The sequence below is a fragment of the Schistocerca piceifrons genome, chromosome 7 (assembly GCF_021461385.2).
Source record: "Schistocerca piceifrons isolate TAMUIC-IGC-003096 chromosome 7, iqSchPice1.1, whole genome shotgun sequence".
Lineage (NCBI taxonomy): Eukaryota > Metazoa > Arthropoda > Insecta > Orthoptera > Acrididae > Schistocerca > Schistocerca piceifrons.
Genome location: NC_060144.1, coordinates 426,215,766 through 426,229,545, shown reverse-complemented (window position 1 = coordinate 426,229,545; position 13,780 = coordinate 426,215,766). Strand labels below are relative to the sequence as shown.

The window sequence follows — 13,780 nt, the reverse complement described above, 5'->3', positions numbered from 1 at the left end:
GGTGCGATATTCCTTGATGGTACGGTGACTGCCGAACGGTACGTGGAGGATTTCCAAGATGATTTGATCCTCACTATCCAAAGTGAGCCTGACTTCGGCAATATGTGGTTCATGCAAGACTGACTCGATCCCTTCGAAGCAGGAAAGTGTTGATGTCCCGGAGGAGCTCTTTGGGGATCTCATTCTACCAAGAGACCATTGGTATGGGCCGCTATTAGCCGACATATGCTTCAGATCTGAATGCGACTGCTCTCTGTGGGGCTGTATTAGAGACAAGGTGTACATCAATAAACCCAAAACCATCGATGAAATGAAAGCAGCCATTCAGGAGGTCATCGATAGCATCCATGTTCCGACACTTCAGTGGGCCATGCAGAATTTCGCTATTCGTCTGTGCCACATCGTCGCCAATGACGGCAGGCATTTCGAATATTCATAACCTAAATCCGAATATATGTAGGCACGTTTATATGTTGAATAAAATGTGTGCACGCCGTAGTTTGCAACTAATTTACGTTTTTTTCATATAGTTCAATAACAGTCACCTTGCATGTTAACCAGGCCGTCGGTAGTGATACCACGCATGAGGCTTTATAAAAGGTGAAAAATCGTTTATGGCTCCCGTCTCATATCCTGTCGTCATCATCATCTAAATTAAATACGAAAATATTCACTGGACTGAATGGTTAAGCAGGACCAACAGACGAAAGTTTATCTTTATAATGGATCCTTATAACAAGTAGAAATCGATTAAGTTCAAAATTATGACTAACATGAATGAACAGTTCCTCTCTACCAAAATTACAGTACCTTTAAACAGACTTGATTTGAGTGACATTTTCCCTCAGATTCTTCACAGTGACATGGAAATGCCGTGTGGTTAGGGCCTCCCTTCGGGCAGACCGTTCGCCTGGTGCGAGTTGACGCCACTTCGGCGACTTTCGTGTCGATGATTATAAAATGATGATGACAACACAGCACCCAGTCCCTGAGCGGAGAAAATCCGCGAACCAGCCGGGAATCGAACCCGGGCCGTTACGTATGACATTCCGTCGCGCTGACCACTCAGCTACCAGGGGCGGACTTCACAGTGACATGGAAATGAAGATGTCATCAATGTTCTACATCTAATTACTAAATTGAGGGTTACAGATTATCCGGCTCAGCTGGACGCCAAGCTCATGGAACACAATAATAAAAGAATAAAAAATAATCATGTCCTTGTTTTTCCCTGCATCTAGCAGCTGTCACGCGTACAACTATTTGAGGGGCTATGCTATAAAGACACTGGAGTTTCTTTCTGTGTGTAAGTCCTAAATAACCAGTGATAATGCGACAGGTCTCGTTAAATGTCACATCTATGTTCCTGGCATGGCTGGATTTGTACCATGACGAACATGAACATTCAGCAATGGAGTACCACGTCACTCGCGCGCTGTAGTTCAAAGGGCATGGATGCGCTCCGCCTTTGGTACCCGTATATTTCCGCCCTGTGTTGATTATGACAGACACTTTCTGATTCATATTTAGACAGTGTGTGTCATATAGAAGCGTACAGTCCAGAGAAACTCCCAGTTGGACAGCGTTCAAGAGCAATTCCTTCTGAGACAATCTGAAGGGTTTTAGCTACTCAAACATTTTTATGATGTTTTAGTTACTGATACATTTTTAAAATTGAAACTAAACCTGTACAACAGAAACACAACTGTATTGTACATCCAAACAAGAAATAATAATTTACAGTCGTGCTGACTAATTATTAAGAAGGTGTACGAAGGTTATAACTGTTTTATAACCTGGAAATAAAGCTTTTCTGAACATGTTTCCGCCACCTACCCATGGTCAAGAGATAGCGTCTTTGATTTAATAAGCAAAACGTCCTCGGTCCCGGGTTTGAATCCAGCCAGCATTGGCTGCCGAAGACTTCCGGCATAAGAAGTCACGCTCGTTCTGCCAACGGCTTTGTCTAAGAAGGCGAAGGAGCGCACGGATGATCTGGGCACTCTCTTGTCCTAGGGAAAGTAGTGATCAACGGCATGAAGATGCAGAAGGCAATGGAAATCACGGCATTCGAGACACGTAACGTGTATCCACAGGACATGTGGCCTGTAATTGAAGTACCATGATGAACTCTCCATGGTAAACGCTTCCGGAATAGTCCGCCATTCCATTCTCCGGGTGGCGTCTGCCAAGGGGGGGGGGGGGACTACTATGAGAAAAAGATTCAATAATCAATGGAAGGGTAACGTTCTACGAGTCGGGGCGTGGAATGTCACATGCTTCAACGTGGTAGGGAAGCTAAAAAATCTAAAATGGGATATGCAAAGGCTCCACCTAGATATAGTATGGGTCAGTGAAGTGAAATGGAAAGAAGACAAGGATTTCTGGTCAGATGAGAATAGGGTAATATCAACAGTAGCAGAAAATGGTGTAAAGTAAGTAGGATTCTTTATGAATATGAAGGCAGGCCAGAGAGTGTGTTACTGTCTACGGTTATGTAACATGGTTGTTCTGATCAGAATCGACAGCAGACCATCACCAACAAAGATAGTTTAGGTATACGTGCCGATGTCGCAAGCAGAAGATGAAGAGATAGAGAAAGTATATGAGGGTTTCGAAAGAGTAATATTGTACGTAAGGGAATTAAAAATCTAATAGTCATTGGAGACTGGAATGTAGTTGTAGGAGAAGGAGGAGAAGGAAAGGTTGCAGGAGGATATGGACTTAGGTCGTGGATGAGGGAAGAGAAAAGCAAGTTGAGTTCCGTAACAAACTGCATAAATGAGGATATTGACAGAGAGAGTTTTGGCCGTTAACGAAGGAGTTTGCGCTTGTTTTATAGACTGGCAGAAGGCCTTCGACAGAGTCAATTGGAATATATTGATGAACATCCTTAAGGAAATAGGAATCAACTGGAAACATCGGAGACTTATCAGGAATTTGTACCTGGGACAAAGGGTAAAGGTACGACTGAACTATGGAGACACGAACAGTGTGGAAATAGGAAGGGGGAGTGAGACAAGGATGCTGTCTGCTGCCAAGTCTCTTCAACCTGTATGGAGAAATGCTGGCGACAGAAGCGCTGAAAGGATGCGGAAGCTTCAAAGTAATCAAGTATGCAGACGACCTGGTAGTGCTTGCCAAAGATCAGAGACAGCTGCAACACATGATGAACAATTTGATGGAAACGGGAAGAAAATACGGCATGGAAACCAACATTGAAAAATCAAAAGTGGTGCGCATATCAAAACTTAAAGATAACTGTTGACAATCAGGAACTGGAAAATGTGAATCAGTTTGAGTACCTGGGAAGTTTTATCACAAAGGATGCCCACTGCACCAACGAAATTCGAGCAAGAATCGCCGTGGCCAAAGCTGCTTTCAACAAGAAGACAGCTCTGCTGACCAGCAAGTTGAGTTTGGCATTGAGGAAAAAACTGATATTTTGAGCATTGCACTGTATGGAGCAGAGACATGGACCATGAGAAAGAAGGAGAAAAAAAACTTAGAGAGCTTTGAAATGTGGTGCTGGAGGAGAATGGGAAAGGCCAAGTGGACAGATCGCATAAAAAATGACGATGTACTGCGAAGAGTAGGAGAGAAGTATTCTGCGTACAATTCTTCAGAGAAAGGCCAACTGGATTGGATATCTACTTAGACACGAGGGACTCATACATGATGTCATCGAAGGGAAACTCAGAGGAAACGCAGGACGAGGATGAAGAAGAATTCTACATGTGAACGACATGAAAGATGGAAGGAGATACAACAGACTGAAGGAAAGGCTGAAGACAGGGAACAGTGGAATCAGAAATTTTCCGTACGAAGGCATGGACCTGCCACTAGGCAGAATACCACATAATAATAATAATTTTCAGCTGGTAATAGTGAATACTCTGTTCAAGAATCACAAGAGGAGGAGAAATACTTGGAAAACGCCGATAACGCCTGTTGGCCTGTTTATACGGGAAGATTTCAGTTAGATTACATCATGGTCTGACAGAGATTCCGAAATCAGATATTGAATTGTAAGCCGTACCCTGGAGCAGGTATTGACTCAGATCACAATGTAATAGTAAATAAGAATAGGACGAGGTTTCAGACATTCGTCAGGAAGAATCAATATGTAAAGAAGTGCGATATGGAAGTACTAGGGATTGACGAGATACGCTTGAAGTTCTCTAAGGCTACAGATACAGCAATATGGAATAACTCAGTAGGCAGTACAGTTGAACAGGAATAGACATCTCTAAAAAGGGCCATCACCGAAGTTGCAAAGAAACAAATAGGTAGAAAGAAGGTAAATGCGAAGAAACCATGGGTAGCAGAAGAAATATTTCAGTTGATCGATCAAAGGAGCAAATATAAAAATGTTACGGCAAACTTAGGAATACAGAAATTCAAGTCGCTTAGGAATGAAATAAATAGTGCAGGGAAGCTGAGACTACATGGCTGTATGAAAAATGTGAAGAAATCGAAAAGGAAATGATTGTCATCAAGACAGACTAAAGCATACCGCACAGTCAAAACAGCCTGCGGTGACATTAAAAGCTAGGGTTGTAACATTAAGAGTGATGTTGGAATCCCACCGCTAAATGCAGAGGAGAGAGCGGGAAGGAGGAAATAATACATTGAAAGCCTCTATGAGAGGGAATATTTGTATGATATTATATAAGAGGAAACAGTAGTGGATTTAGAAGGGATAGGAGATCCAGAATTAGAATCAGAATTTAAAAGAGCTTAGAAGGACTTAATGTCAAATAAGGCGAAAGGGACAGATAACATCCCATCATAATTTCTAAAACCATTGGGGAAGTGGAAACCTAACGACTTTTCATGTTGGTGTGTAGAATGTATGAGTCTGGCGACGTACCATCTGACTTTCTGAAAATCGTCATCCACACAATTCCGAAGACAGCAAGAGCTGACAAGTGCGAGAAATACCACTTGAACAACCTCACAATTATTACATCCAAGTTGCTTACAATAATAATATAAAGAAGAACAAAAAAATTGAATATGCGCTAGATGACGATCAGTTTGCCCTTAGGTAAAAAAAGGGCACGAGAGAGTCAATTAGGACGTTGTGACTAATAATGGAAGCAAGATTAAAGCAAACTCAAGACACGTTCATAGAATTTGTCGACCTGGAAAAAGCGTTCGACAATGTTCAGCTGTACATCGAGGAAGTAATGATGGAAATAAAAGAAAGCGTAAGGAGCGGGATTAAAATTCAAAGTGAAAGGATATCAATGTTACGATTCCCTGATGACGTTACTAACTTGAGTGAAAGTGAAGAAGATTTACATGATCTGCTGAGCAGAATGAACGGTGTAATGAGTACACAGAATGGATTGAGAGTGAAACGAAGAAAGACGAAGGTAATGAGAAGTAGCAGAAATGAGAACAGCGAAAAACTTATCAAGATTGATGGTCACGAAGTAGAGGAAGTTAAGGAATTCAGCTACCTAGGCAGTAATATAACTTTGACCGACGGAGCGAGAAGTATACTAGTATCAAACATAGACCTTAAGTTGAGGAAGAACATTCTGAGAACATATGTCTGGAGTACAGTGTTGTAAGGTAGTGTAACATGTTCTGCGGGAAAACCGAAAAAAAAAAGAGAATCGAAGCATTTGAGATGTGGTTTTACAGACGAATGTTGAAAATTAGGTGGACTGATAATGTAAGGAAAGATAAGGGTCTGCGCAGAATCGGAGAGGAAAGGAATATGTGGAAAACAATGGTTAGGAGAAGAGACAGGATGATAGAACATCTGTTAAGACATGGAGGAATGACTTACACGGTACTAGAGGGAGATGTAGAGGGCCAAAACTGTAGAGGAAGACAGAGATTAGAATACATCCAGCAAATAAAAAAAGTTTCCAATAATTCACTTTCAATGTCGTTTTCTGTTATTAGAAAATAGGTAAAGGGCTTGCTTAGTTGGCTAGTGGGTAGGAATTTGTTGAATGTCAGATATACTGTGATAGAATGAACAATATGAGAAATGTTGTTGTTGTGGTGTCACCGCCAGACACCACACTTGCTAGGTGGTAGCTTAAATCGGCCGCGGTCCATTTAGTACATGTCGGACCCGCGTGTCGCCACTGTGTGATCGCAGACCTAGCGCCACCACAAGGCAGGTCTCGAGATACGATATAGCACTCGCCCCAGTTGTACGACGACATTGCTAGCGACAATACGGACGAAGCCTTCCTTTCATTTGCCGAGAGCCAGTTAGAATAGCCTTCTGCTAAGTCCATGGCTACGACCTAGCAAGGCGCCATTAGCCTTACATAGTTAGAGAGTTATAGTACAAATGTCTCATGAAGAACGCTGTAGTCATCAACTAATAAAGTTAAGTATAAAGCAGCTACGTACTTTTCTTGCTACCATTCAATAGTTATCCTGTTCCAGAATTCACGCCCGTCGGCGTGTGTGTACGCATGCCTTTCTTTCGGCTACTTCAGTGTGGCGTAACAGTCGTGTTACGTCACAACAGTTGTCATCACGTAAATATGAACAACTGTTGCGAAAATCTAGTTTTCTGTGCTATTTGCTTCGTTTGATGAAATGGTTTCTATACATACCTCGTTGTTTTAACAGCAGTTTGAGGACTCCAGCAATAGCTGCTTCAAGAAGACCATGTGGATATGGTGTTACCGGCTTTGGTGGCGGCGGTTTTGTGACAGATGATGGCGGAATTTCTTGCACGTTGTCCGGTACTGGCGCCGGTGTCAGTGACGATACAACTGGTGATTCGGTTTCTGGTAACAGTTCTGGCGTTGAATCTGAAATTTTAATAATTAGTATACGCGCTGAAAATTTATAGGATACAACGCAAATTATAAAATGAAAACGAGGAATTTTAGCAGGAGCTTCATAATTTACGTTAATTATTTATCATCATTTACGTAGAAAGTCACTTAAAGTCATGTAGGTAAAGTACAAACAGTAGTTATGAAACAAGGTACAACATTTGTAGAAGACATAAAATGATATAAGTGACAAACGTCACGAATGAATAAGCAGTTTTCGTAAACTATTTGGTTGCATATACGACTTCATAGTGTTGCATAGTTTTTTTTGTGTAAGGTTGGCAGCACCAGCAGAGGAAGGTACATATGATGTGTCTGAGGGGGTGGGGGTGGGGGTAGGGGGATGCGGAAAGCATTGCAGCCGTCGTTGTAGTACGGAAATTGAGCGATTAATCTGACGTCACAAAGGGCATAATCATTGGTCTCAGGGCTAAAGGTGGAAGCATTTCCGAAACAGTTGAGTTTGTAAACTGTTCACGGCTCGCTATGGTGAAAATATGCCGTAAACGGCAAAGTGGCACTGGCGTCGACGCAACGTTGGTGCATCATAGGAAATAGATAACAGCGGTGAAAGACTGCTGCCGAGATGTATAAAAGTTAATAGACGTGCAGCTGTTGAGAAATGTACCCCTCAGAGAACGTTACAACGTATGGGCCTCTGCAGATGGCGCCCAGTTCTTGCACCCATCCTGACTGCCGTTCATCGTCGACGAAGACAGGAATTTGAACGCCAGTACCGGAAATGGTCGTCCACTGAGTGGCAACAGCTCCTATTCTAATTTTTTTTCAGAAGAATCACATTTTCTCCTCCATCGGGGTGCAACGTCTGAAAGAGAACCCTACAACAATTGTCGGAAGCATCCGAGTCGGAGGAGGGAGCATTATGGTCTGAGGAACGGTTCAAATGGCTCTGAGCACTATGGGACTTACCATCTGAGTTCATCAGTCGCCTACACATACAACTACTTAAACCTAACTAACCTACGGACATCACACACTTCCATGCCCGAGGCAGGATTCGAACCTGCAACTGTAGCTGCAGCGCGGTTCCGGACTGAAGCGCCTAGAACTGCTCGGCCACAGTGGCAGGCTCTGAGGAACGTTTCCGCGCCATCGACAGGGTGATGTCGTTATTTTCGAAGGCACATTGGATCAACAGAAGGATGCATCTTTCCTTGCGGACCATGGACGTCCCTAAATGCAGTTTATTTTCCTCACCACGATGGCATCTACCAGCAGGACAATGTAACGTATAACACGCCTCGCAGTGTGCAGGCGTGTTTCTAAGAGCACTAGGTTGAGTTTGGTGTACTGACCTGACCACCACACTCCCCGTATTTATACCTAGTCAAGAATCTGTGGATCACCACAATCGGCTGTTCGTGCCACAGATCCTCAGTCGAGAACCCTAGCGCTGCTGGTCTCAGCAATCGAGTCGCCAACGCTCCGCATCCCTGCTGATACTTTTCAGAACGTCAGTGGCTGTCTTCCTGCACACCTAGCAGCAGTCAGCACCGCAAAATGGGACAATTCAGGTTTTTGCAAGGTGGTCACGTTAATGTGACTGGACAGTGTAAAATTATCTTGAAGCAGTTTCTTGGAGTTGTAGTAAAGAGTGGCTCTGCAGCGTAAACTGTCCGTTTCGCGCGTCGTTTGGTGATGATCGTGTGATCACCCACCACTTTCGTCATGCTTGGCTTCCCAGGTCCCCAGACCTCACTCCGTGCGATTATTGGCTTTGGGGTTACCTGAAGTCGCAAGTATATCGTGATCGACCGACATCTCTAGGGATGCTGAAAGACAACATCCGACGCCAATGCCTCATCATAACTCCGAACAAGCTTCACAGTGCTGTTCACAACATTATTCCTCGACAACAGCTATTGTTGAGGAATGATGGTGGACATATTGAGCATTTCCTGTAAAGAACATCATCTTTACTTTGCCTTACTTTGTTATGCTAGATATTGCTATTCTGATCAGATGAAGCGCCGTCTGTGGGACATTTTTTGAACGTTTGTATTTTTTTGGTTCTAATAAAACCCCATGTCATTGCAAGCATGTGTGTCAATTTGTACCTCTCTACCTACATTATTCCGCGATTTACTCAGTTTTCAAATTTATACAGGCTTTTTAATCACCCGGTAAATTAAATGTAATTGAAGAAATTGCTTAGAGCGATTATAATAGGTCTACGCTTCATTGGTAACGTACTAGAAAAGAGAGACAGAGGACAACAGCAATCCGGTATTCTCCGCAGAAGACACTAAATCAAATAGACGATAAACAAGGCTCAAACACTGTACCTAGATTGGACATCATAGTTATTTGCTAGCAAACTAAAATCCAGGAAATATACACCATCTTTCTACACTAGGTGCAGACTTATCCATATTCCGTTCAACAGTAAAAATAATAACCCACCTTTAGAACAGAGTGAAATTTATAGGATTTTATGGATTTGTGTAGCAAATTATACGTCGATCAATCAGGCAGGGCTGCTACTAGTAGGCTGATTGAACATGAAAGAAGTGGGAGGCCGAAAATGAAAAATTCCACTGAACGTGCTGTGAGCGAATCTCTTTCTTACGATATCAAATGTTGTGTTCTCCATAGAGAAAATAAAGGCAAAAAACTCACATTACTTTAAATTGTGGCTATCAATAATCATTAATCCCTAATCCTGACTTAATCCGCAGTCATCAGATACAATCTTTTATTGATCTTTGCAGCTGTAGCAGCAGCCAATTGACATTTCCCTCTAAAGCGCTGCATTCGTGGACTGTGCAGCTGGTCCCGGCGGAGGTTCGAGTCCTCCCTCGGGCATGGGTGCGTGTGTTTATCCTTAGGATAATTTAGGTTAAGTAGTGTGTAAGTTTAGGGACTAATGACCTTAGCAGTTAGGTCCCATAAGATTTCACACACATTTGAACATTTTTAACATTTTCCTGATCATAAGATAATGCGCTTGTCGTAAACAGCACTGAGCGAGGTGGCGCAGTGGTTAGCACACTGGACTCGCATTCGGGAGAAAGGCAGTTCAATCCCGCGTCGGGCCTTCTTGATTTAGGTTTTCCGCGATTTCCCTACATCGCTCCAGGAAAATGCCGGGATGGTTCCTTTGAAAGGGCACGGCCGACTTCCTTTCTGTCCTTCCCTAATCCGATGAGACCCATGACTTCGCTGTTTGGTCCCTTCTCCAAAACAATCCAATCCAATCGTAAACAGTATAACATTTCGCCACGTCTCCTGCCGTCTTCCACTACCCCATCTGCTCGTCCATCACATTTACCAGTTATTTTGTCAGTATAACATAGCAGTATGTGTCAGTACACATTTGCGATTTGGTTTGGACTGCACATTCTTATGTACCTTCAATCTTTATGTAAAATGTAGCAGTGTGATAATTATATGTTTATTGCATCTCTGTGCACTTCATAATGATTGTTTCCGTATAGTTTTATAGTCGTTAAAGGTCATACATCTTTAGGACACCAAGCATTGTACAAACACAAACTATCGTTAATGTTGTGTGCGCTGTCTACTTAGTCTTGAGTTGTCTAAGGATGGCCTAAATACTCGTGAAGAAGCAAATGAATTGTAATTTAGTTTTATTCTGGGGCGTTTACATTGCGTATTAAAATTTTAATATGTGTATGTTTCTCAAAGTGGCGACAGAATAGTACGTAAGTATGCCACCCTTGCACTTTAGTTTATTTCCTCCACCGTATTAGGAATGAATGAATACAGGTGACTTTCAGGAGCCAACAGGCATAGGAAGACATTTTAGTTTCAAGTACTATCCGCTTGGTACGTTTCTGTTATACTTTCACTTGTTCCGTCGTCGTCATCACGATTCTGTTATGTTAACAGGCCGGTGTCTCCATTTCAGCCTTTCCACCACTTTCTTCTCAAGGATGCAGTATGTGCTGCTATCAAGCACGTTGTCCATGACCTGAAATCTCTTCATCCCTCGGTTCATCTCCCTTCCCATACACAACCTTAGGACTTTTTTTGCCGGCCGCGGTGGTCTGGCGGTTCTGGTGCTGCAGTCCGGAACCGTGGGACTGCTACGGTCGCAGGTTCGAATCCTGCCTCGGGCATGGGTGTGTGTGACGTCCTTAGGTTAGTTAGGTTTAAGTGGTTCTAAGTTGTAGGGGACTTATGACCTAAGATGTTGAGTCCCATAGTGCTCAGAGCCATTTTTTAGGACTTTTTGTCCCCACCTTCTTTGTTGCTTTACGTCTTATCCGGTTCATTTCACTTCTCTTTACAACGCTGAGGAATTCTTTCTCACGTTTAACTCTTCATAGCATTTGTTTTGTTTTCACCGAATACATCCAGCTTATACATTCTGTTCCCCAGAAAGTACACAACTCAGAAGTCTACAGACTTGCTCCGTCTTTCTTCCTCGTTGTGTTCGCTACAGCAACAACCAGGAGGGCACTCCGTACAAAACAATGTTTTCCTCATATATTCGACCTTGTTTACTTGAACATTATTGAGCCACAATGGTGCACTGTATTCTGCAGCAGACTGCACCTCGCTCATAGGAGGTATTAGTAGTGAAAAATGGTCCCTTTATTGTTCTACAAGGTATTTTACACAACTATTCACCGCATCCGAAGTTTCGGAGCGATATGTGTTGTATGTTGTCTATAGTTTAAAGTTATGCCCATGTGCACATGGTCATAGTATGGAAATATCGTGTTCTGAAAACGTAATCTGTGTTTGTGTTCAACTATTATCTTACGTGCGAACATATGGCCTATGTCTTGGTAGAGCTAGAGTAATGTATCCACTCACGAAAGCATGTGCAACAGTCAGCGTTATAACTTGTCTTGAGTGATTATTCATTGAGTTGATGTCAGCAACGCTGTTGTGGTTACTTTACTGTCACATATGTACACTGCCTGAGGCTTGTGTAAACACAGCATTACACTGACTTTGGTGCCCTGTTCTACGAGTAATTAAATGACCACAAAATATTAATCAAGATTTCTTCCACTGTTCGTGAATGTACATGCAAATGGTTGCTTTCAGCAGGACAACGCTTCACTACTCCTGCCTCCTGCTACTTCCTCGGTTCTAACAATACTACGGAATGGGAAGACCTACCGTCTGAAGTATACTCAGTCAATAGCAATAGTGTTACCTTCTGCCTTATTATCAATAAACATCTGAAAATTCGTAGTAAATGTCAGCGAAAATTCGACCTACGAGTTTGGATTATCAAGGGTGGACATCGACGTCCCGACGTCTATAGCTTTGGTTTTGTTGATATGGCGCCGCAGCGTCTTAGCGAAATCCAGTACGTTCGTGTTTGGCGTAGAAAATGTAGCTCCGGTAAACGCCAAATTTATTTGTAGTCCCAGCTGCTATTCCCCTCTAACATTTTCACGAAGAATTTCCTGTGGAGTTTACTAGTCGACTGATACTCGTTACATAGGAGGAAGTAGCACATCAAAATCCAGAATTTTTTCGTACCTATATCCTCATTTCCTAGAAATTCAGTTGCTTCGTTGTTCTCCGTTTCGGTTGGTACTTCAGTTGGCACTTCGGTTTGAGATGGTGGAAACTGTGTAGTCGTTGTTGACAACTCTGACACTGTTGTATTTTGCGTCGGAGTTACTGTCGTTGCGTCTGAAATAGAAACCAGTATGTTTTTGAATAGAGATTCTTATACATATAATTATAACGTAACAAAGAGACATAAATAATGTTGCCCCTGGGCAGTTATAGAGTTAAATTTGGATTTTTTACTGTCTAGAGGTCCTATACTTCAACTCAAGTCGAGTGGAAGTTTATCTGAAGAACTATTTAGTGTATCCGACATTTTAAAGTGGTCGTATTGCGCGTGCGAATTGATGGTGTAAAATATCGTGCAATCATAGTACCTTTTGTTCTCCTTGGTTCCTGGAAATCCGTTGAGAAATAAGGTGAACGGTTTACACAGTTTCAACAGTAAAGGAATGGTAGATGAGCTGAAAAGTGATGGAGTTTCGTCCTGCGATGGTTCTCGTGAAAAGTATCTTACATTTGCAACCACATACGAAAACATCAATAAAGTGCGCGGCACGGTGTTGGATGATTGGTGATTAAATGTATCTTAAGCTATATCATTTTCTAGAGTTATAACGCAATTAAGATGAATGATCAGATATGAGGAAGTTTTGTGTTAGTTTGGTGCCACATTTATTGACTGATGATGAACAGTACGATGTATGATCAATCTGAAAATTTATATAACTGACTATATAGCAAATTCATTCCGGTAGATACATCGTCGGGAAATATTTCGTGTCAGAAACGAAGAAAGCAATCGAAGCAGGCTTGGGAAGCTGGTGAAGCAGAACAAAAAATATCAAAGCAGTTGTTATTCGTCGTGGAGTTTATTTATTACATTATAGAGGGTTAACCAGTAACTTGTGAATTCCAAGAGTTTTTTTCTGGATCAACAGCATTAAGAAGTATGGGACTGGACGCCAGTATTGTTAACAAAGAACGTTATCGTTTATCAAGGCAGTGAACACGTCTAGAAAGATTGATTAGGAATGAGAAAATTGAACTACATGGTCAAGGAAGCCGCTGTACCATAATACAGTTCATGAGATTTCACTACTTCCGACTTCCAATTATTTCAACAATTAAATTAACTCGTGCGGAGAGCATAGTGTGACACCAATGAAGTCGATGTGTTAATCGCAGAAGTTTGTTGTGCACACTCTCCAGAATCATGCTTCGGGGATGTAAACTACTCTTTGGAGAAAGGATGAAATTTATGTACTTCAAAGGAAGAGTACGTAGAAAACTGGGTCCACATAGGACACAGAACAATGTTCCATCGTCACAATGAGAACTTTTTTCGTTGCTGTCGTACATAGCTCACACAAAGTTAAATGTGAAGTATTCAGGAGATGCATTAGCTCACTGGAGTGTGGATGTTTAGTCTTTTTCTT

General features: G+C 42.2%; 1 protein-coding gene across 1 annotated transcript in view; it reads right to left on the bottom strand.

Moving 5' to 3' along the window:
* Positions 1-6,555: 6,555 nt before the first annotated feature.
* LOC124805759 (mucin-2-like) overlaps positions 6,556-13,780 on the bottom strand; it is a 193,636-nt gene continuing 186,411 nt past the window's right edge. The window contains exon 8 of the mRNA XM_047266327.1: positions 6,556-6,794. Within this exon, the coding sequence (XP_047122283.1) occupies positions 6,556-6,794 (239 nt within the window). The remainder of the gene's footprint in view (positions 6,795-13,780) is intronic.